The sequence below is a fragment of the Bubalus bubalis genome, chromosome 8 (genome assembly GCF_019923935.1).
Source record: "Bubalus bubalis isolate 160015118507 breed Murrah chromosome 8, NDDB_SH_1, whole genome shotgun sequence".
Lineage (NCBI taxonomy): Eukaryota > Metazoa > Chordata > Mammalia > Artiodactyla > Bovidae > Bubalus > Bubalus bubalis.
In genome coordinates, this window is record NC_059164.1 from 97,419,830 (window position 1) to 97,444,760 (window position 24,931).

The 24,931-nt window shown below is 41.5% G+C and overlaps 1 protein-coding gene across 1 annotated transcript in view; it reads right to left on the reverse strand.

The window, feature by feature from the left end:
• Window positions 1–932: 932 nt before the first annotated feature.
• Window positions 933–24,931, reverse strand: part of SLC35B4 (solute carrier family 35 member B4) — a 37,497-nt gene continuing 13,498 nt past the window's right edge. The window contains exons 2-10 of the mRNA XM_006042328.4: window positions 19,069–19,182; window positions 14,976–15,078; window positions 13,542–13,591; window positions 10,666–10,747; window positions 10,386–10,446; window positions 8,658–8,767; window positions 7,000–7,075; window positions 4,083–4,158; window positions 933–3,038 (exon numbers count right to left, since the gene is read on the reverse strand). Of these exons, the coding sequence (XP_006042390.2) occupies window positions 2,792–3,038; window positions 4,083–4,158; window positions 7,000–7,075; window positions 8,658–8,767; window positions 10,386–10,446; window positions 10,666–10,747; window positions 13,542–13,591; window positions 14,976–15,078; window positions 19,069–19,182 (919 nt within the window). The 3' untranslated portion in view covers window positions 933–2,791. The remainder of the gene's footprint in view (window positions 3,039–4,082; window positions 4,159–6,999; window positions 7,076–8,657; window positions 8,768–10,385; window positions 10,447–10,665; window positions 10,748–13,541; window positions 13,592–14,975; window positions 15,079–19,068; window positions 19,183–24,931) is intronic.

Below are 24,931 nucleotides of genomic sequence, written 5' to 3' on the forward strand. Positions count from 1 at the left end.
TGAATCACAGCACGCCAGGCCTCCCTGTCCAACACCAACTCCCGGAGTTCACCCAGACTCACGTCCATCGAGTCAGTGATGCCATCCAACCATCTCATCCTCTGTCGTCCCCTTCTCCTCCTGCCCCCAATCCCTCCCAGCATCAGAGTCTTTTCCAATGAGTCAACTCTTCACATGAGGTGGCCAAAGTACTGGAGTTTCAGCTTTAGCATCATTCCTTCCAAAGAAATCCCAGGGCTGATCTCCTTCAGAATGGACTGGTTGGATCTCCTTGCAGTCCAAGGGACTCTCAGGAGTCTTCTCCAACACCACAGTTCAAAAGCATCAATTCTTCGGCACTCAGCCTTCTTCACAGTCCAACTCTCACATCCATACATGACCACGGAAAAACCATAGCCTTGACTAGACAAACCTTTGTTGGCAAAGTAATGTCTCTGCTTTTGAATATGCTCTCTAGGTTGGTCATAACTTTCCTTCCAAGGAGTAAGCGTCTTTTAATTTCATGGCTGCAGTCACCATCTGTAGTGATTTTGGAGCCCAAAAAAATAAAGTCTGACACTGTTTCCACTGTTTCCCCATCTATTTCCCATGAACTAGGATCTGTTAGATGTATTTCCTTATATGCAACTACTGGAAAGACAAACCAATTCCCAGGGCATTGTGTTCTTACATGCACTCATTTCATTGCATGAATGCCCTAAGCTATCCATACCCATCCTCCTATGAATAAGACCAGCAGCAGTGTTTAGACTGAAACAAACACATGCTCCATAAGCCAAAACCTAAAACCTCAGGAACCCAGTTAAATGCTGTCTGTGTACATTAATACTGTTTCAGTTACTAAAAATTGTAATATTTCCCATCCACATAAAAAAAAAAAGTGATACTATTTCATGTAAAGCTCTATAGTTATCCTGTCAAGACTCCAGACATGCAGCAATCAAACAGCCCCTGGGGACAGGTTCTTTTATTATACAGTAAGAAAAGTAGCTTTTGTTCTTAAGAGGCTATTTAACACATGGTATTTATAGCACCACCAGTCTGAGAAACTCTACACAGTTCAAAGAAATTAAATACCTTTCAAGGCCATGAACAAATTCACACTAGCTCAGCATCTTTCAGTATAGACTCTCGCTGGCACAGCACAGCTGTCAATGTCCAGAACAACAGATCGACCTGAAAACCCTGGGACTTAGATGGAGAAACAGTATCCATAGTGTATGTAACAAAAAACCCGAGGCAGCTTAACTGACTTCCCCCAAAGTGACCCAGGGTTTCTAGGACACTCGTCTTAGGTCCCATCAGAGAACAGCTCCTGATAGTGGAATAAACACATCATACCCTGGGTGAGCCCAGGAGAGCCACTTCTCTATTTAAGAACACAATCTGTGCCCAGCACAGGAGAGGCCTCTATGTGCAAAAAGAGACAGGCTGGTAAGTCTGATGGACCCCCCAAAGCACATCCCTGGTGAGGCGATGCAGGTCAGGGCTGTTGAAGGATGAGGAAATAGAACACTGATTTTCATGTTCTCCTCTCACCAGTGATCACAAACTATACAAGAGCATACCTACCCGCTACACACACCACCCTAACGCTGTTGTTCTTTCTCAAAATTATCCCATGGGGGGAAACCAGACCTTTGAAACAATTAGCAAAAGGAGGGGGGGGGCAGGTTTCTACATATAAAAAAACACACTCACCCCCAAACCGGGCAAGAACATTAAGATGCCTTGTTTAAAAAAAGAAAAACCTATTTCAGTTGCAGTTTGGCCTGATACACCACACCCACACGTACTGAATATATTGGTTTACCCATTAGCCTGACTGGTCATAACTCTTAAAAGAGTTGCCAGGCAGAGATGAACCTCTCTGATTAAGCAGCATTTCAAAGACTTAACCTCTCTCCCACGTGGAACCCGCCCTGAATGCCTGGCTGGGTGTAGAGGCGGGAGAGCCCGAGGCTCTCCGAGTGCCCTCTTGGCCAGTTTCTCCTATGTCCTCCTGGCATCACCATCTAACCTTGAGGCTAAATGACTCAGACAACTGAGAGAAGACAGAGTAAAAGTCTCTCTTTCCCAATTCATACACAACTTTTCTTTAACACTGTGCCACAGAGAACTGCTACAGTTTGTTCTAAGTACAGAAAGCAAAAGGTATGAAAGCACATAACTGTTGCATAGAGGGGGAAAAAAAGGAAAAACGTGGGAGAGGATTCCCACCAGTCTTGCCCAGTGTCACCAGGGCACACAGGGACACCTGCTTGTTTCCTGACCTTTGGGAGAAAGCCCAGCCCCACTATCACCAGAGCCTCAGTTCTCGCGGCCGTTCAGTTGTTCCTGGTGAGGGTGCCTGGAGCGTCAGACTGAAAAGTGCAGCTGAGGATGGCAGGGTGATGGAGTAAGGGGACGAGGCCCCAGGAGGAGGATGGCTGTTACAGAAGAGAATCATCAGAACAGGGAGAATCTTGTTTGAGACCATAGATATAAAACTAATAGCTCTGGGGGCTCAGAATTCAGTAAGCCAGTACAGTGCTGAATATTTTGGTAAACAAAACAAATAACAAATGAACAGGGCTACCCGATAGTGGAGAACCGTTCTCTTTTCTACTTCAGGGTAGAGGGGCTTCTACTCAGGGTCCACAAATGTGGGTCTGCAGAGCCATGAGAAATCGGAGAAGTCCCTCCCTCTGAGGATTCCCTGGTACATGGCGGGTAATTCAGCATTAACCAAGGTGAATTGGTGGCCAGGCCCCAGCCCATTAGCCTCTGGTCTCTCTACTGCAGGCCGGCCTCAGTTCTTCTTCTCCTCCTTCTGAGGCTGGCCTTTGGTGGCCCCCAGGTTGTTCCACACCTCTGTGTACATGAGAGTCCCAATGAAGACAAACAAGGTGCCCAGCCAGTGCCACAGGGTGAAAGGGTTCTGGAAGTACAAGATGGAAAAGATGAGGCTGACGAACTTGCGCAGCGTCACGACGAGGGTGACGGTGAGGGAGGCGCATTCTGTGGTGAGAATGAAGACGCCCCGGATGCACACGTACCTGGAGGAGCAGGGTTAAGGCAGTTTTCTGTAAACAACCCAGAGATTAGCAGGAGAACCTTCTGGCAAGGTCTGTGGCTTCAATGTTCATATTCCAGGAACCAGAAAACAGGGTGCCGGCCATGGCTGTCCTGAGGCTCCTCCTTGATAGAACACCATGCAGAATTCCTGTCCTGCCACACCATTTATGGATCCTAACTTGAAGCTGCCTGAAAATTCCCTATGATAGTCATTTAGGATTTTTTTTGGATTCTTCCCATAGTTTACAGTGAAGGTCACCTCCTAAGTAATGACAGAAGCTAACACTGTCAGTAAAGCTGATCACATCTCCAAAAAGGAACTCTAGGGCAAGCATATGAGGTGACTTCAGAGGAATGAGATCAACTACAATCTGTTCCATTGTTTCAAAGGCTCAAGGGTTTTTCTAATGGGTGTAAGGTGGTTCAAGGGCTTTCCTTGTGGCTCAGCTGGTAAAGAATCCGCCTGCAACGTGGAAAACCTGCGTTCGATCCCTGAGTTGGGAAGATCCCCTGGAGAAGGGAAAGGCTACCCACTCCAGTATTCTGGCCTGGAGAATTCCATGGACTGTCTAGTCCACAGGGTCACAAAGAGTTGGACATGACTGAGCAACTTTCAAGGTGGTTCAAAAGAGCCATTTTAAAAATTAAGCCTTATTTAATTTGAAATTTATTGCAGAATTTTGTGGCAGCTTGTGAAATATCCAGGTATACTGGAAAACTCCATATAGAAATCATAGAGGATTTCTGTCACATACCAATTCTTAGTTACCCATTGACTTCTATCCCTCCACCCAGAGGTTTTCCTTCCTGGTGTCTTATGACTTACTGACCCTCTACACTGCCAGCATCTCTTTGCCCCTCTCTCCCTGCAACAAAGGAGTTCACTGGATGGGCCTGTCTCCTATTTACTGCAGAAAAGATCAGAGCAAAAGCGAAATTCATGTCACTGCACCGTTAGAAGAAAAAACATTTCTGTGGCAAAATAGCACAGCAAAGACCACATGGCAGAGGAGCGCAAAGGATACTGAGTGATGACGTTCATGAGGAGGTAGAACCACATGATGGGCACGGTCACACCAACCACTGGAACCTGATACAGTTCTGCAGAGATTGAGAGACAGTCGTATCACTTTGGATAGCTTATGTTTTCATCCCTTTGAACACAGTAACATAGATGAACATAGTAGAGATAGCAACGTTATTTCTCTTGCAAATAGACTTGTGTCATATACTTTACTTGCCTTGATTCCAGGCTACATTGTCCTCAAGAGTCATTACACTGGTTTCTTAAAACAAATTATATTTTAACTTTAAACTTTTTACCTTTCACCTGACTAGGACCCCACTTTACAGAGAAAGATTGTGCAACACAGAGAAGTTCAAAATGATATGGTCTTAAGTATACTTGTCTTAAGATACTTGTCTTGAGAGACAAGCCCTAAATAAATGCCATTTGGAAATATGTTTAATCCTACCAGTAATCAAAGAATTCTAAATTATTACAAGGCTATACCATTCTATATCTATTAACTTAGCAATTAAACACTTATAATAATATCCTGATCTGGCAAGGTGGTGGCAGAACTAGCAGCCATTCAGTGGGTGGTAGTATAAACTGGTGTTTTCAAAATCAATTTCACAATAGGTATTAAGTGGTCATAAAGGCATTGATTCTTATTCTCAGAAATTAGTCCTAGTTAATTCAAAAGAAAAACAAATTCAACATACATTGTGGTGGTGTTTATAACAAAGGAAAAACTAAAGCAGTCACAACACCCAGTGATAAGAGCAAGGACTATGTAAGCAAAGGTACTTTAACTAGATGTGACATTATACACTTGATTTTTTTTTTAAAAATCACATAGATTATATATAGTCACATAAAAAATGCAGAACGAAAGTGAAAAAGAAAGTGTAAAATTATATTTACACAAGGATTATGACTGTGTGACAATATATGTAAACAGTGTCAGGATGGAAACTGGTAAAACGAAATTAGCTCATATGTAGGGCAACAGAACTGTAACTTTCCTTCCTTGAAATGCATTCTTATGTTTAGTTTTATATAATGAGGCTTGCACAGCAAATATGTGGGAGGAAATAAAATATTCAAGATCAAAGAGAATAAGGACATAGTAATCCTTGAAGGATCAGTCTTTTTATATTGCTAAATTGTTTGGAAGGCTTGAATTATACGGGCTTCCCTCGTGGCTCAGACAGTAAAGAATCTACCTGCAATGTGGGAGACTCGGATTCAATCCCTGGGTCAGGAAAGATCCTCTGGAGAAAGGAAAGGCTACCCACTCCAGTACTCTTGCCTGGAGAATGCCATGGACAGAGGTGTCTGTCCATGGGGTCACAAAGAGTCAGACATGACTGAGCCACTAAAACTTTCACTTGAATTAAACAGCATAACTGAGTAAAGTCTAACAAAGTGATGCTGAAATATGGTTAGTACATGAACATTAATTTTCTTTTGCAAAAAATAAAAATTTATATACATATAAATAATTTCTGAAATTCTACATCTGGACTAGTGGGAAATCCCAATAATTTAGTGTTCTATTGTCTTTGAAATACTTAGCAAGTACTGAAATGAAAAGAAAGTCAACAAATGTTATTACTGTATAATAACTTGAGAGATTCACTGTATCAGCTTGCTGGGGAAAGACAATCCATATGATGTACAGTATTTAGATGGATGCTCAGTTTCCTTGCAAATAACAAGTTCATCTGAGACGAAAAAATGTATACTTAGGAATGGTTTTAAAGAAGTTGAAGGCAGACCTTAAAAGATTTTTTTATAAAAATACCCATCCCTGTGACTTCTAGAAGGAGCATTCAAGTAACTAAATCAGTATCAATCTCAAGGAACTTGATAATGTATTTATTTCAATAGCCCTCTGCTATATGGAGCCTCTTAAGAGACCTTAGAAAACACTGTGTCAAAAATCATCTATATGTCAATTATATCTCAATTTTTTTTAAAAGTCAGAACCAATTGAATAATTCAGAGACTTAAAAACTTTCTTACATGCCGTCATCACACACTTTTTTGCAGGCAAATGGGAGATACAATTTTGCAGACTCAGAGAACAGTCAAACTTCACAACTTGTGACCAGATAGCAAACAAATGTTTACTGAGCCCCTACTGTCATTCTACAAAACACACTTACCATTTTATAGGTCTGAGCAACATAAAGCCTTAATTTTAAAAATATTTGTTCCCTGTGTATTCATTTGTCTGTATAACATGCTCTGTCTTTTAGTAGATAATGAGATTATACTGGGTTGACTAAAAAGTTTGTTCAAATTTTTCATTACATCTTATGGGAAAACCCAAAGGAATTTTGGGTCCAGCCTAACATTGGTAATTTCTTCTAAGTTAACTAGCAATTATTAGCTAATGTACTAAACAGCCACTGTAAAAAGTAATAGCCAGATCACACTGTAGCCACCTGAACGGATTTTGCTTATTCTTGTGGCCTATCTACCCTGTTGTCATTTCTGTGCCTCCTTGCTTGGAGGCAGCTCGGCCTATATCTGTGAGCAGACGTGCCTTTCCTAGCAGAGGGAGGAACAGGAGGAAAGACGCTGGACTGCTGTCCAACCTCTCATGGCTCCAGCCACTGCAGTATTATTACTATTTGTTTGCATTCTCAGATCATCATACATCCCTATTCAAATGCAAACAGCACACAAATCCCAAAGCAAAACAGAAAATTTGAAGATATTGTCTTACTTCATTGGCAAATAATTGAGAAGTGCCTGTAAAAGCTTTTGTTTCTACAACCACTGATTAATGGCCCTATATTTCAGGAAGGTGGGATGGGGATGGGTGATCTGGATATGACAAAAACTGCAGAGGTGAAGTCACGAGTAAAACTGAGACGTTGCCTCTGAAACTGTCAGGTAATTCTACTGGATAACCCCAAACTCACCAGAATTATTGAACACAACTGCATGGTCATAAATGTCAGAAGCCAAGAAGATGAAACCAGGAAGTGGAAGGGCATGCTACGGGAAGAAACATTTCATGTAAATTTAAATGCAAAAACATTACAGAAATATAGAGTATTTTTTACAATGATTGAAAGTTTTACAAGTTGTGTAACAAGCAATATCAAGATAAACAAGTCAGACTTGTTAAAAGTATCCAGTGCTTTTAATAGCCTCCCAGGTGGCACCAATGGTAAAGAACCTGCCTGTCAGTGCAGGAGATGTAAGAGACATGGGTTCATTCCCTAGGTTGGGAAGATCCATTGGAGAAGAGAATGGCAACCTACTCCAGTGTTCTTGCCTGAAGAATCCATGGACTGAGGAGCCTGGTTGGCTACAGTCCATGGGGTCGCAAAGAGTCAGACACAACTTAAGCGACTGGGCACATACGCAGTGCCTTTTAAAGCACTGGATACTTTTAATAAGTCCTGACATTGTATGGCATGATATCAACCTGCGAATTACAGTTCTTGCCCCATAGAAGCTGATGGTCATTACAAAACAATAGAGCTAGCATCCTTTCCTCAACAAAAGGGAATGAGAAATTGAAACACAGTCATTCTGCCCAAAGGATCTGCCTACATCTTACTATTTTTGAGACTGGTTAAACAATATAACGGATTTAAAAATTATATGGAACGTGAAGGCAGATTTTAGGGAGTTCATGAAACTAATGGGAGAGACACTAGAGGACAATATGAAGTCGGGGAAAAGAAATGAAGACAGAGAGAGAGAGAGAATGGAGAGGAAGTGGAAACGATAGGTAAGCAAATATTAAGGTGCCTGACACCCACCCACCCACCCAGCACCACCACCACCACAGTAAACATTTACTAAGGAATCACAGGAAACATTTACCAAGCAGTTTACTATGTGCCGGGTACTGTGCTAAAAGAAACATGGGAACCAAACAGAATGCTCCTTTATTTTTTAAACTCCCAGCCACATACTGTAGCTACAATTAAATATCTCAAATTGCTTGTTTGCAACTTCAGTTCAAAAGGTTCCCAGGGAAGGACTCCCTGAGGTTACTGAACCTGGAGGCAACGTTATCCCTGAGACCTTGAGGAGCTGGGCGTTATCTCAACAGAAAAGAGTGGGGAGAAAGAAGAAAGCTAGAGAAGGTGGCTGTAGATCAGCAATTCCAAACAAGAGGCGAAAGGGCAAATAATTAGCTAATTAAGCTCTCTCTCAAAGGAATAAAGCCTGTCTGAGCGGCTTACTCCTCAAACCTCCCAGTTCTCCCCAACTCCTGCCTGCCCATCTTTTCCTTGGCATAGGGCTTTTGGAACTTCTGTTCCCTTTCCAGGTTTCCATATTGGTTTTAACTTGATTTCATTTTTAGGAACATTGGGTTCCTAGAAGGGAATGGTTGTTCCTGGCAGACATATTCTGTTCACACTGACTAATAACAATCATTTCTTGTAGAGAACCATGCAGGCTATTAAAAGTGCCAAAGTCAGTGGGCCCCAAAGCAGTTTACTGGATAATAAATTGATCCTTCAACTATATCAGAAAGATGGTATATCATACTTGAACTAATATACTACAAAAACAACTCAGTAATTTTCCTTTTCCCCAGGTTCAAGAAATCGCTTACATTATAAAACAAAGCCTCCTTGGAGTGTTTCCCGAATTGTTTGTACAGAGTCTCTTGGAAAATACCCATCCTTGCGGACATCAGAAGAGCGAAAGTCAGTGCCCCAATGCCTGAAAAGCAAACATGGAATTACAAACGTCCATACTGGCTAACTTCTCAAAAAACATTTATTCTTTTCTTAAAAAAAAAAATTTATTCAGTTCTACAAATATTACACGCTAAACATGGACCATGTACAAAATTTAAAAAGAAATAAAAATCAACCACCATATTACCATCCAGTCCTAAATAGTTTGCTATCTTTCCCTGTATATGTTACTTAGATAGATATATGTTAGATATTGGGTTAACTAAAAGTTCATTCGGGATTTTCTAAGATCTTACAGAATGCTCAAAGGAGATTTTTTGCCAACCCAATAGATACTTTATGCTGAGATGGGATCATAATGAGTATGTAATTTCATATCTTTTTATACATGATCGTTTTCCTGGATTTTCCTTCAAGTCATTACATTAAAAATGTTTTCAAAAGTATGATTTAAAAATGGCATACTGTTCTATCATGTGGACTGTACCATACTTAAATGTCTTACAAGAGAAGAATGGTTAGATTACTTCTAATTATTTCATCATTAAAATCAACATACATCCCAGTACATAAATCTTTAAACAAAATGTTGATTATTCCCTTAGGAAAAACTCTTATAAGGGGGATTACTGAGACAAAGGTTGTAGACATTTAAAAAGCTCAAATACATAATTTTTTGCCCAGAGAGTCTGTGTCAATTTACCATAAACAATCTGTATGAATATGGCTGCCTTACTGCACCCTCAGCATCAATGAGAATAATCAATATCTAGCCAGTATAATAGACCAAAACAAAAAGGTACTGCATTTTGGTTTCAGTTTGCATTTCTTTGTTTAGTAAACCAGTGAGGCTGAACATAAGTTTATTGAATATTAATTCTGTGCCCATGAATTGTGTGTTAAAGTCTTTCATTCTTATTGGAGAAAGTATCTTCCTAATAGCTCATAAAGATCTTCCTATGTTAAGAATAGCAACCTAAAGGGATAAAGCTTCAAAGTCAAGAAGCAAGGAGAATCCAGTTCTTTCACTGCCACTTTTCTTCCAGTTGGTCAGTCTCCACCTCTTATTGCTATCACTGACTCTCCCTTCCCTATAAGATACAGCAAGGGCAAAGCTCTATAGAAGTTGTTTAATTAAACAAAGAGATATCTGTATTTTTAAAAATTACCCAGGATTCTGATGACCAGTCAGGTTTGGGAACATTGCCATGTGGAAGAGCTTATGAAGAAAAGAAATCTAAGATTTAGAAATGGGTCCTACAGAAATTTGAAGAATCAACTGCTGTAATGTGCCCTCCTTTTGTAGAAGCTTCTGCTCAGCAGACAGATCATAAAGAAATGGATGACACTCCCACTGTTCCCACAGAGTGTGATGGGCAACTAGACACAGGCTTTTCTTTCTATACTAGTGGCAACCAGGAAAAACATCCATGTTGTAGAACACACTACCATGAACATAGACATTTTCATTTTAGTTTCTTCAACCCTAAGGTTCAGAGATATATAGTTCCAGGTGCCTCTCTCTTCCATGGCATAATCTGTTCAGTTGACGCTTCTTGCCAAGAAACATATCCCTTAGGAGAAAACTCTGAAAACAGAACTGCAGAGGCAATTAGCTTTACTGTAATTACTGTACTTGCCTAGCAACCACCACGCAAATGCCTGGAATCCATCATTCTCAGTTGAGCTGGACTGGGAAGTCTAGGAAATAAAAAAACATACAAGGTACAGAGACCAGAACTACAGGCAAGGGGCCTTGATACAAGGAAAATATTTATGTTACCCATTTCCCTCCATAATTCTCTTTCGAAGATGTAAATCCTTATATTACATGAGCACTTACATTTATTGTATCATTAATAAGTACCTGGGCACCCCTGGTGAGGAGTGAATAGAAATCATTTGTGAACAGACTCTTACCACCTGCTTTGCTGACATGAAAGTGCAAACAAATATCCCCACAGACACCAGGGCAATGGAGGTATATTTGAAGATACTGTATCTGCAAAAATAATAAAAAGAGTACAGATATGAATTTCCACATGATGCTGACAGTAAGATGGTTCACGAAAGTACAGATCACCAAGACATGATCAAGGGGATCGCTTCTCAGCAGAGTCCACCTAAGTCTGTGCATGAAAGAATCAAGATACTACTCGTTTCTAGACCTCACCCTTTCTGGTGGTGTCCAAGACTTGGTACACCAGTAGACTGTTTCATCAGAAAACAAAAAACGGCAGATCAGGCACGACAGCCCATTCTGCTCTTGCGTCTAAATAAAAGCCTGACAGATCTTAATACAGAATTCCTGTTGCTTTTCCTGGTTTCTGGGGCCCAAACCTAGTGTGAGGAGACACAGCCTGCAGAGGAAGGACAGGACAGAAAGACTACCAGGACAAGCAGCAGGATTCCACACTCAAAAAAGAATTCAACTGTCCCTTTTCAGAGGAGGGTGCTGTCTTAATGTCTCTGAATGACTTAAATATTGTTTTTAAATGGTGGCATAGTTGGATAAAGCGAGTAATACTAAACCAATAGGACTATAAGCAGGAATAATGGTGGCATTTCACATTAACTAAAAAAGTATCAATTAACATCTCTCTCAGGCTCTTGGTGATGAAGCAAAAAGCCTCCGGCAACAATAAAAAGATGTTAAAACCTTACATCTGAAATTTTCTACTGAAATATTTTGTATAGTTCTGGTGACAGCGTGTCAGAAAAAGGCCAAGGGGTGACTAAGAACTGGCTAAGGGGTGGGCCAAGGAGCCCAAAGCACCACTCTAGAGAAGAGGGGTAGGCGAGGAGACAGGCACTGCTGCAGCAGATGTATAACCAGATGGGAGCGCTTCTGCAATGATCAGAGAGAGAGGTCTAAAATTCAGGTCTGAACAATCATGAAGAACACAGTTAAGGTGAATAGAGGTTTGGTCTTCATATCCTGGAATGGGGAACACACTATAAACCTGAAGGGGTACTACTCAAGATAAGCAAAAGGAGATGATAAATGACTAATCCATGATATAGATAGTTAGCTTAGAGAAGTTTCTGCTCTCTGGGTAAGACCCACTGGACAGAGTCAAAAAGAGAGAGAGAGAGATGACAGACTCAGAACAGGTTCTTAAGGAAAAATTAGATGTTTGATAAAGGCCCCTGACATTTGGGGTATGTCAGAATATTAACACATTGCTTTTATAGGAAGTTCTTCTGTATCCCTGCTATGCACCAAAACCAAAGGTTATAAAGACCACAGGTCTGTCCCAATGTGAATTTTACACTACCAAGAAGCACAGGGGTCACTTCAAAGGTAATGAGCCTGAGCATTATCTCTGTATGCTTGAACAGAAGAGCCTACAAAAGCAATCAACTACAAGGGTGCTCTCATCTGGGGAATATATGAGCCTCAGGAGATAAAGAGCTCATCACCAGGAGCCAGCAGGACAGGACAATTACCCTTTTCATGACCCAGTCCTTTTCAGCATAGGTTCCCATGCTGAATTGACAGTTACTTTCCAAGCTGGTACAGAGTTCCAGTACTGGGATTGGGTATGGACTACATTGAAAAGCTGGCACCAACTCACATTTTTGGTCCTAACAGTGAGGCTGAACTTTCCCTAAGAAACGTTCCGGCCTGTATGTGCTGTCTCTGCCCCTTGCCCCTCCTCCTTGGGTGTGAGGGGTGAGGCTCTGAATGAAGGTGAGACCACAAATCCCTGGAAACAGCATCCCAGGTACTGCTACTTTTTTTTTTAAAAGATTGTTTTAATGTAGACCATTTTAAAAATGTTTATTGCATTTGTTACAGTAGTGCTTCTGTTTTATGTTTTGGGGTCACGTGGGATCTTAGCTCAACCAGGGATGGAACCCGCACCGCCCGAATTAGAAGGTGAAGTCTTAACCACTGGACCTTGAGGAAAGTCCCTCATGTACTTCTGATACTTCCCAACTGTACCCAGAGAGAGCTGTTCATGATAGTCACAAAGATCAGTCCTAAAACTTTTCCTTGCCTCTTCTTGGCCACTTGGGCCTTTATTAGGAATCTTCTTTGTAATTCATATGATTATTCCTTAGTTTGCTATGTTGTATGCTTCCTAGGAGAGCACTGTCCCACAGAACTTTGGTAAATCTGGAAATGTTCCACACCTGGGCTCTCCAATATGGTCACCACTAGTCACACATGGCTACTGAACATTTAAAATGTGACTAGAGAGGTGGAGAAAATATATTTTTTATTTACTTCTTAATATTTAAATTTAAGTGTAAATAGTCACATGTAGCCAGTGATGACCATGTGGGACAGTGAAGTTCTAGATCAATTCGCTTCATAAGTTACTGTTGTTATCTAGTTGCAAAGTTGTGTCTGATTCTCTGTGGACTATAGCTTGCCAGGCTCCTCTGTCCATGGTATTTCCCAGACAAGAAGCCTGGAGTGAGTTGCCCTTCCCTTCTCCAGGGGATCTTCCCAACCCAGGGATCAAACCTAGGGCTCTTGCATTGGCAGACAGATTTCTTTACCAATGAGCCACCAGGGAAGCCTGGCTTCACACATTAGTATGGTACTAAAGATTTAATGACAAGAGTCTATTAATTCTACACAGAGAAAATGCTCCTCCAAAGACACAGGCGGGTCCTCTTCCCTGATCCACTGCCTCAGGAGTGGGCCTCACTGTCACAGACAGAACCAAGAACCAAGGCAGATGGCCAAGAGCAAACTTATCACCTCTATGAGAAAAGGAATCCAGACAAAATTGGGGCTCAGGTGAACCTTCCTATATACAAAATAAAAGAGCACTGCTTACCTTTTTTTCAAAATGATAATTCCTAGAATCATGTTGGCAATTAGAGAACCCTGTAAAGAGAGACAACAGTTTTAGTGCATGAGGGAAAGAAAATAATGTAATTCAAGACAAACATGAACACAGACAAGGGGGAGAAACAACTGCAAAGACGGAGGTTAGGGTTAATAACTAGTGAGAATCACTTGTTCTTAGGACAGCAAAAAGGACAAACTATAAAAATCTACCACAGAAAATAATAACACCTTTTAAAGATGACATTAAGAATAAAGACGATCAGTTCCCAATATGGTCACAGGTGAAGCGAGGGCTAGCAGGAATATTACAGACTTATTTTTGGCAGATTTTCTAATTAATTGTTGTTGTTTGTTCTTTATTTGCTAAGTCATGTCCAACTGTTTTGCAGCCCCATGGACTGTAACCCATCAGGCTCCTCTGTGCATGGAATTCTCCAGGCGAGAATACGGGAGTGAGTTGCCATTCTCCTGCAGGGTATCTTCCCCACCCAGGGACTGAACCCAGATCTCCTGCTTGACAGGAGGACTCTTTCCTACTGAGGCACCTGGGACACCCATATAATTCACAGGAGCCTTAAATAAGCTTCTCCTGAGCTGTTTGAATGAATGAAGCTGTGCAGGGACCTCTCTGTCCTCTCAAAAGGCATCAGTCAGCCAGCAAGTGTTTATTGAAAGTCTACTCTGTGCGCAATGCTCTGAAGGTCATCTTAGTTATTATAATCAGGTTTGGAAAGTTCCTTTAGGGAAATCTCACATTTCATCTCACAATAATCTTAGGCCACACAAAAAAGTTATTATTCCAATTTTCACCCATTTTGCATTCCTCTACAAGCCTAACTACATTCCCCTTTGAGTTTCTCTCTGGTTCTTCAGGAAACACTCTGTCCTTATTTATACACAGACTAAACGAAGCTCTCCCACCATGCCTGAGGCAAAGATGAAAACCTCTGCTGCTTAAGGAGAAACCCTACCTTCCTCAAGAATTTCCCTTTAGCTAATTATCTCAAGTCTCTGCTTTCAAAAACCAGCAGAAAAAAGAAGTAATCTACACCACATACTAGAAGTAAATATAATTTTACAGAAGAAACAAAAAGTGATGAGAAAAAAGTTAAACAACATTCATAGCAAGACTGAATATAAAACCAACCAGAAAATTAAAGGCAAGATCTGTTATCTGGGGAAATTTTAACTTTTCTTTTATTAACTGCCAATAAGCCCTCTGATAAATAAAAGTAAAGCATCCACCTTCACATTTCTGTCTTTTTGCCTTCCATCTCAGATGAAATTCAGTCTCTTTTCATTCATCCATGAGACCTAGTCTTACACCCTAGACTTTACTTCCTATAGGACCTTTGAATTGAATGGACCCACTTAACTTCATTTTCCAGAGGAACATATGCATGTGAGTCTGCAGACTTACAGATCTAAATATCATGTGCAGGGGCATGGCAATGTTGAGATTCAGGGCATAGTTGTTCACCACGCTGACGGTGAAGAACATGGTCACCATTATGGCGTAGTACCTGAGAGGCAGAGACAGCAGTTCATCATCACACAGGGTCCACAATTTCAAGACAATCAAGTAGACTAGGAAATACATATTTTTGCTTTTAAAAGTATTGTGCTTATCTTCTCTATGTTAAAAGATGGTATCACTATCACATGAAGTCAAATACCAAGTATATATGAAAATACTTCACAAAGCTACACTAACACAGAAAAAGTTTGAACTACTGAATGTGACACTACTTTAATATTCTTCCATAATGATAAAGAAACAACAAAAAAATTTAGGAACTCTAATCACTTAGATAAAGGGATAAATACAAATGAAAAAATTTTATATTTGTATGCCCCCATTTTGAGCTAGAAAATACTTAAGATGACTTTCATATAAATCAGCTTAAGCCATTTAAAATGCTTTTCTCTTTTCGTAGGCTAAACATCAGCAATGTCATACGATTCAACCTAATATATTCAAAATGAGAAAAATTGTATTTGAAGTATCAATTCGGTCGCTCAGTTGTGTCTCTTTGCGACCCCAAGAACTACAGCACGCCAAGCTTCCCTGTCCATAGCATGCCAGGCTTCTCTGTCCATCACCAACTCCTAGAGAGTGCTCAAACTCATGTCCATCGAGTTGGTGATGCCATCCAATCATCTCATCCTCTGTCGTCCCCTTCTCCTCCTGCCTTCAATCTTTCCCAGCATCAGGATCTTTTCTAATGCATCAGCTCTTCACATCAGGTGGCCAAAGTATTGGGAGTTTCAGCTTCAGCATCAGTCCTTCCAATAAATATTCAGGACTCATTTCCTTTAGGATGGATTGGCTGGATCTCCTTGCAGTCCAAGGGACTCTCAAGAGTCTTCTCCAACACCACAGTTCAAAATCATCAGTTCTTCAGGGCTCAGTTTTCTTTATAGTCCAACTCTCACATCCATACATGAGTACTGGAAAAACCATAGCTTTGACTAGATGGACCTTTCTTGGCAAAGTAATGTCTCTGCTTTTGAATATGCTGTCTAGGTTGGTCATAGCTTTTCTTCCAAGGAGCAAGTGTCTTTCAATTTCATGGCTGCAGTCACCATCTGCAGTGATTTTGGAGTCCAAGAAAATCAGGTCTGTCACTGTTTCCATTGTTTCCCCATCTATTTGCCATGAAGTGATGGGACCGGATGTCATGATCCTAATTTTTTGAATGTTGGGTTTTAAGCCAACTTTTTCACTCTCCTTTTTCACTTTCATCAAGAGGCTCTTTAGTTTTTCTTCGCTTTCTGCCATAAGGTTGGTGTCATCTGCGTATCTGAGGTTATTGATATTTCTCCCAGCAATCTTGATTCCAGCTTGTGTTTCATCCAGCCCAGCATTTCGCATGATGTACTCCACGTATAAGTTTAATAAGCAGGGTGACAATATACAGTCTTAACATATTCCTTTCCCAAATTGGAACCAGTCTGTTGTTCCATGTCTGGTTTTAACTTGCTTCTTGACCTGCATACAGATTTCTCAGGAGGCAAGTAAGGTGGTCTGGTATTCCCATCTCTTTAAGAATTTTCCACAATTTGTTGTAATCCACACAGTCAAAGCTTTGGCATATCAATAAAGCAGAAGGAGATGTTTTTCTGGAACTCTCTTGCTTTTTCTGTGATCCAATGAATGTTGGCAATTTGATCTCTGGTTCTTCTGCCTTTTCTAAACCCAGTCTGAACATCTGGATGTTCTTGGTTCATGTACTGTTGAAACCTTGCTTGGAGAATTTTGAGCATTACTTCACTAGCATGTGAGATGAGTGCAATTGTGTGGTTGTTTGAACATTCTTTGGCATTGCCTTTCTTTGAGATTGGAATGAACACTGACCTTTTCCAGTCCTGTGGCCACTGCTGAGTTTTCCAAATTTGCTGGCATATTGAGTGCAGCACTTTCACACGATCATCTTTTAGTATTTGAAATAGCTCGACTGGAATTCCATCACCTCCACTAGCTTTGTTCGTATTTGAAGTATTGGGTTGGCCAAAAAGTTTGTTTGGGTTTTTTTTGCAAGATGTTACAGAAAAACCTGAATGAACTTTACGACCAACCCAAAGCAGAGGTAAAGAATTCAGGGCAAACATGAACAAGTGGTTCCATATTCTTCAGGAAGTGTTGGACGTCTTTGAGCACAGAATCCCATCCTTTTACCCTTTTGCACATCTGGAGAATGGACACACTGAGTCTCAGGTTACCTTCCCTAACAAGAACCAGTCTTGTGTTCCTGGTGAGGTAGAGGGCTCTCTGCCCTCATAGGCAGCCATGCCAGTGCAACACGAACCCAGTCTGGGAAGTTTGAAGAGCTTTACAATGAACGCAGAACCCAGTAATACACACATACAAAGTTACTGCTAAGAGCAATTTTACAGCTTCTGAATAATAAACTGTTAGTGATTTCACAAGCTTTTTTGTCCAATTTCCCTTGTCCTGTCTTGAAAAGATGTCATTTGGAGACAGAGTTCATCAAGTTCTTTCAGGGTAATTAATTCCAACCATTCCACATCACTGCCTACATATTGCATTGCCTAGAAATTGCTTGTGGGGATGAATGACATGAGCAAGATTTTGATGATGCCTTCACAGATAGAAAATAAAATAGCCAGCACAAACTGCACACATGGGAGCACGGTTGTTAGGGCAAGTTCATGAGGAGCCTCCAAAGGCAGGTTAGGGAGTTTGGGCTTCACTCTGAGTCCAGTGGTGAACCCTGAGCACTTGTGAGAGTGGGTGCTACAATACAATGGTAGGAAGCTGACATGGAGGGATGAACAGGTGATGGGCAGGAGGTCAGCCTGCTAGGCTATTAGTATAAAAGTTACGGCAAGAGTGAAAATGTTCTTGAGGTATGCTACTTGCTGCCAGAGTAGAAAGAAATAGTGGAAGGAGGAGGAGAAGAAGGACCAGAGGAATAAAAAAAAGGTTGGGGCGCCTACTCTGATGTAAATGTTGGTCTTGGAAGGAGAAAGTTTTATACAGATACTAAAGCCACTGGGGGACGGGGGTATTTATCCTACTAAATACTCACAACTGGATGGATTACACTTTGTTTTTGTGTGCATGTATCTTTTTTTTTTTTAATTGAACAATAGGACATAATGTATAGCACAGGGAACTCTACTCAATATTCTGTAATAGCCTATACAGGAAAAGAATCTGAAAAAGAATAGATATATGTATATGTATAACTGAATCACTTTGCTGTACACCTGAAACAAATACATTGTTAATCAATGCCACCCCAATATAAAATAAAAATCAAATTAAAAAAATAATAAATACACTTTGATTTCAAAGTATCTCATAGCAAGAATGCTGTTTTTCAATACATTGTTTATTACAAGATCTGCCTTGTTTGTATTTGGCCCCATGAGTATAATTACACAAATTTGGACTCATGGATGGAGGTCTGGAAATAAGAATCTTACCTTAACTTGCCATTCATTTTGTTTTGATTGAGGTGAAATTCACATAACAGAAAACCAACCATTTTACAGTGAACAATTCAGTGGTATTTAGTATTATGTTGGCCAAAAAGTTTGTTTGGGTTATAGAAAAACCAACCCAATATATTACAATGTTATGTAACTACCACCCCCATCTCCAAAAGCCATTAGTTTTTTTAAAAGTAACAACAATACGACTCTTACCATATTTGGTTACCATCATGAGGATAACACACATAAGTACTTAAAAATTGGTTACCACACTAGGCCTTTAACTGACCATATGCCAGACACAGAAGATACACAGACACACACACACACACACACAAATGAGTTATTTTAAGTGTTGTGGCAGGAACTGTATTCTAAAAACAGGCTCCCTGGAGTTTCACCACATATTAAATTCAGAAAATGAATTATTCTACTGATATCTTTGATATAAATCTTATAAAAGGATGCCTCACATTCCTTTTATATGGTTATGAGAAGAATAGCTGTTAAGTTTTTTAAAAAGGCTAAAAGAAGACTTCAACGTGCCATACCTTATTGGGATAGCCGGACGCTTCCTTCCCAAATCAGCCTCAAAGAGGAAGCCTTCCACAGCGATAAATAAAAACTGTGCAAATGTCACAATGTTCCCACATCCTGGGTGTTTCCTGTGGAGTGGATAACAGAAAGAAAAAAAAAAAGCACAGAAAACTGAGCTAAAGGGCAGTGAGACTTGTTTTACTGGTAGTTCAGAATAACAGGGAAGATGGATTTCTATTACCCACTGTCCATCTTTATCTGAGTTTTCGCATCCCATGGATCTCATAAACACAGCAATAGACCCACAGAGAAGAATGTCAGCTTTCTTCCTTCACTCTTCCGAGGGTGTAGCAGGCCAGAAGGAAGAACCACTCTGATAATGCTCATTCCAAGAACTATGATACAACTTTCCCAGTGAACTGTAGGAAGTTGGTCATAGGCTCTCATTGGGATCCTCACTTAACCAAGAGGGCTTTAGTCCAGATCCTTGTCAGCTTGGACACAAAGTCCAGGGACAGAAATATGCTCAGGTCTCCTGTACTGTTTTAGCTTCCCTTGTGGCTCAGCTGGTAAAGAGTCCACTTGTAATGCGGGAGACCTGGGTTCAATCCCTGGTTTGGGAAGATCTCCTGGAGAAAGGAAAGGCTACCCACTCCAGTATTCTGGCCTGGAGAATTCCATGGACTGTATAGTCCATGGGGTCGCAAAGTGACATGACTGAGCCACTTTCATTTTAACCTGTAATGTTTACATATCCTCCCGACCAGGAATCTCCAAGACTGTTGTCAATCAGACTCCTGTCCAATGTTGACCACAAGAACACTACCTTAAACAGAGACCCGATGCGGGCAACAACTGGTTGGGGGGACAGGGACGCGGAATCTTACTTTTTTTCTAAGTATAAAGCACAGGATAAACATACAGCATGTAAGTCCATTTATAGTGTATCTGCAGAGGGATGACTAGGGGAAAAAAATATGCCCACAAAGGGTCTTTTGTGGGCGTTGGGGGAGGGACAATGATTAAGACAAGACTGAGGAGCACTGCTACAGTCTACCAGTCTCCACCATCCTTACCACAAATGTGCTAGGCATTTAGCATACATCCTGGAATTCACTGGAACCTCTTCAGTCATCTATGCAAGGGTTGCGGAATCTTCTACAGTGATGCTTAGGAACAAATCTACAAGGTAGTAAAATTCTCTGACATCCCTCTTGAGGCACTTTGTGAAAGTTAGTTACTTAATATGTGTGGTTTGTTTTCAGCTTCATTTAGCATCACGTAGTGCTGCCCCATCACTGGAGGGAGGACCAAGTGAGCAGCTGTCTTTGTTTTCCTGAATCTTCCACAGTCCTCACATTACCATTATTCCCATATTATGAAACAGAGCCTCCCAATTCTATATCTACATCTTAACCAAAGACATTTACTCAAGCCTAGTGATTAGAGGGATTTAACAATTATTATATATTAAAATAACATTATTTATTAACAACTCCATTCTCTATCGGTGGTGTGTGTGCGCTCAGTTACTCAATCGTGTCCTACTCTCTGACCCCCTATGGACTGTAGCCCACCAAGCTCCTCTGTCCATGGGATTCTCCAGGCAAGAATACTGGAGTGGGTTGCCATGCCCTCCTCCAGGGGATCTTCCTGACACAGGGATTGAACTCACATCTCCTGCACCTACTGCATTGAAGGTGAATTCTTTACTGCTGAGCCACCAGGGAAGCCCCTATTGGTGGTATTAATATTAAAATAGCAATCCCAAGGATCTCATTCTTAAACTCACTAAATAAAAATAACAATGCCAAGCATAAGCCATTCCTGTATGGAGCTGTGCTTTCCATCTGAAGCGAACTGTTGCTCCTCTCTAGGCTCTACTGCTTATGAAGGTTTCCTTGAAAACTACTGCTCTGTATTCAACAATCTCTTTTGGCACTCCTTATGTTCGAGGGACAGGGCAAAACATTGCAGGAATTCACACATAATCATGTAAGTCATTTCCCTCATTCAAGGAACTAATCAAGACTATGAGCCTAAATATAAATGACAGGAGAGGGAACTTTAGCTTTAGCACAGCGCTCTTCAACTCCGGCTGAAATGAAAGTGAAAGTTGCTCAGTCATGTCCAACTCTTTGCGACCCCATGGACTATACAGTCCATGGAATTCTCCAGGCCACAATACTGGAGTGGGTAACCTTTCCTTTCTCCAGGGAATCTTCCTAACCCAGGTCTCCTGTATTGCAGGCAGATTCTTCACCTTCACCAGCTGAACTGCAAGGGAACCCCAAGAATACTGGAGTGGGTAGCCCCTATCCCTTCTTCAGTAGATCTTCCAGATCCAGGAATCGAACCAGGATCTCCTGCATTGCAGGCAGATTCTTTACCAGCTGAGCCACAAGGGACTCAGGCTAGGCTGCTCTTTAAAACCTGTAAGCCTGAGAAGCCTCACCCTCCCCTGTGGGGTGGGGCCCTGGAATGTGTACTTTGAAAGCTTCCCACTAGATCCTAATGTGCAGCCAGAGCTGAGAAGCACTAGAGTAGGTCTGGGAGGTGTAGGAGTGTGTGTGTGTAAGACGCACAAGTCTTAAGGGCTGCCGTGGGGCTGAGAGTCCGTGCGCTCCACAGAACTTGTGCATGCCAAGTTGCTACAGTCACATCTGACTCTTTGTAACCCTACGGCTTAGAAGCACACAGTGACATGCAGGATCCAGCTCTGCCACTTACCTGATGACGGCGGAAGTTAATTACCCTAAGTTTAGTTCCCTTATCTTTAAAGTGGGAACAGTACTAGTGCCCATCTCCTTGAGTAAATAAGCCAGTCCCTGAAATGCACCTGACGGAGGGAAAAGGCAAAGAGCAGAACACTAGGATGCCTCCAACCTAAGTATAGTAACTCTTCTAAAGACATTTATACTGACCAGGTTTTCTCACCTGTAAAATAGAAGTCATGTATTTTTAATGTCATAGTGAGGATTCAATGAGAAATCAACAATCACAGGACTCGGTCCAATAAGGGCTCATGATACTTCTTGCTTTCCCTTCCATTTTCTCTTTATCAATGGCTTAGGCCAATTCAACTAATGAATAATTATTGAGAACATTCTGCATGTGCAGTTAAGTGCTGGCTGTGAGGGAGCTGCCAACTGAAATGAGACATGATCCCTGCCAAGCATGGATGGAGTAAGAGGCAGAAGGAACCCAGTGCCCTGATCCTTCTTCCTGGATGGTTAAAAGGTGTCCTGTTCATCTTCATGCCTCCAGTCTCTGGGCACTGAGTCTGGCCTTCACTCAAACAACTGAAGCAAACATGACCTAGAATATTAGGATTGTATGAAAGTTAAAAAGAAACTACTTCAAAAAAAAAAAAAAAAAGATTCCCTTTAAAAGTATATTCTTCCTGTCCTATCCAGGACATTTTAAAGGGCATCATAACAGGATTGGATCAAGATGGCAGAGGAGTAGAACGTAGAGCTCACTTTCTCCCACAAATACATCAAAAATACATCTACGTGTGAAACGATTCTCATGGAACACCTACTGAACACTGGCAGAAGACCTCAGACTTTCAAAAGGGCAAGGAAATCTCCATGTAACTGGGTGGGACAAAAAGAGAAAAGAGAAAGGAATTGAGATGGGAACCTGACCCCCTGAAAGGGAGCTGTGAAGGAGGAAAGGTTCCTGCTCCTGGGAATGGCCCTCTCTAGTAGGGAGCTCAGTCAGGACAGAGGGGGAGCTTCGGAGTCCTGGAGGAGAGCACAGCAACTCATCTGTGAAAGGAAAAGAAGAGAAAGACCCGCATAGACGGTCAGTGCTGCCCAGCTCTCCCCAGACTGAGATGCTCCTCTACTGGGGTGGGTGGGGGCTGGGTACTGAGGCTCGGGTTTCCGAGCTCAGACTCTGGGGAGAGAGGACTGGGGTTGGCTGCATGCAGACAGCCTGAGGGGGCTGGCTAGGATGTGGTGTGCCACAGGCAAGGGAGTATGGGTAGATGCTTGGGACCACGGGAGAAGCAAGGCCATTGTTGGGGGGTGCGTGAGGAGGTGGTAGGCCCACCATAGGAGCTTCTTTCTCTGAGTACACTCTCAGGAGGCAGGGCACAGGCTACTTGAACTCGAGGAGTCCCAAGGAAAGAGACACCATCCAAACCCAAAACAGCCCTCATGCCAAAAAATATTAAACTCACACAAGCTATGCAGGCATGCTCCCACATATAAATAGCCCTCCAAGACTACAGTAGATAGTTGTTTTTTCAAAACTCATAGAGTAAGAGGGATATAAGCAAAATGAAGAAGCAGAGGAAACACTCCCAATTAAAAGACCAAGAAGATTCCCCTGAAGGAACAATGACATATATCTCCTCAGTCTAAAAGACACCAAGTTCAAAAAGGAGGTAATGAAAATACTGAAGAAATTAAGAAAGGCTATTGACAGAAATGCAAATTACTGTAAAAAAGAACTAGAAACATAAAGAGGCAAGAAAAATTTTTAAATTCACTTGCCAAGACAAAAGTAGAGCTAAAGGCAATGGACAGCAGAATGAATAATGCAGAAGAAAGAATCAGATCAGATCAGAACAGTCGCTCAGTCGTGTCTGACTCTTTGCAACCCCATGAATCGCAGCACACCAGGCCTCCCTGTCCAACACCAACTCCCGGAGTTCACTCAGACTCACGTCCATCGAGTCAGTGATGCCATCCAGCCATCTCATCCTCTGTCATCCCCTTCTCCTCCTGCCCCCAATCCCTCCCAGCATCAGAGTCTTTTCCAATGAGTCAACTCTTCGCATGAGGTGGCCAAAGTATTGGAGTTTCAGCTTCAGCATCATTCCTTCCAAAGAAATCCCAGGGCTGATCTCCTTCAGAATGGCCTGGTTGGATCTCCTTGCAGTCCAAGGGACTCTCAAGAGTCTTCTCCAACACCACAGTTCAAAAGCATCAATTCTTCGGCGCTCAGCCTTCTTCACAGTCCAACTCTCACATCCATACATGACCACTGGAAAAACCATAGCCTTGACTAGACGGACCTTTGTTGGCAAAGTAATGTCTCTGCTTTTGAATATGCTATCTAGGTTGGTCATAACTTTCCTTCCAAGGAGTAAGCGTCTTTTAATTTCATGAAGACAGAATAATGGAAATTACCCAATCAAAACAGCAGACAGGAAGCCAAATGGAAAAAAAAAAAAAGAATGAAAGCAATATAAAAGACTTGTGAGATAATATAAAGCATGCCAATCTATATATAATAGGTATTCTAGAAGGAGAAGAGGGATTGAAAATGTATTTGGAGAAATTATGGCTGAAAACTTTCCAAACCTAAAGAAGGAAACAGATATCCAGATACAGGAAGCACAGAGAGTACCAAACAAGATAAACCCAAACAGACCTATACCAAGACATATTTTAATAAAAATGGCTAAAGCTAAAGAGAGATTTCTAAAGACAGAAAGAAAAACAAACAGTCAACTATAGGGCTTCCCTGGTGGCTCAGTGATAAACAATTGATCCAGGAAGATCCCAGACATGATGCAGAGCAACTAAGCCCATGTACCACAACTACTGAATCTGTGCTCTAGAGCCTGAGGGTCACAACTACTGAAGCCTGCACTTTAGGGCCTGCACTCTGCAACAGGAGAAGCCAGCACAATGAGAAGCCTGTGCACCGCAACTAGAGAGAAACCCCTGCTCGCTGCAACTAGAGAGAGCCCACACAGCAACAAAGACCCAGCAAAGCCAAAAATAAGTAAATAAAATTACTTTTTAAAATGAGTTAAGTATAAGGGAACCCCCCATAAGGCTATGAGCTGATTTTTCCACAGAAACACTGAAGGTCAGAAGGGAGTGGCAAAACATATTCAAAGTCTTGAAAGGGAAA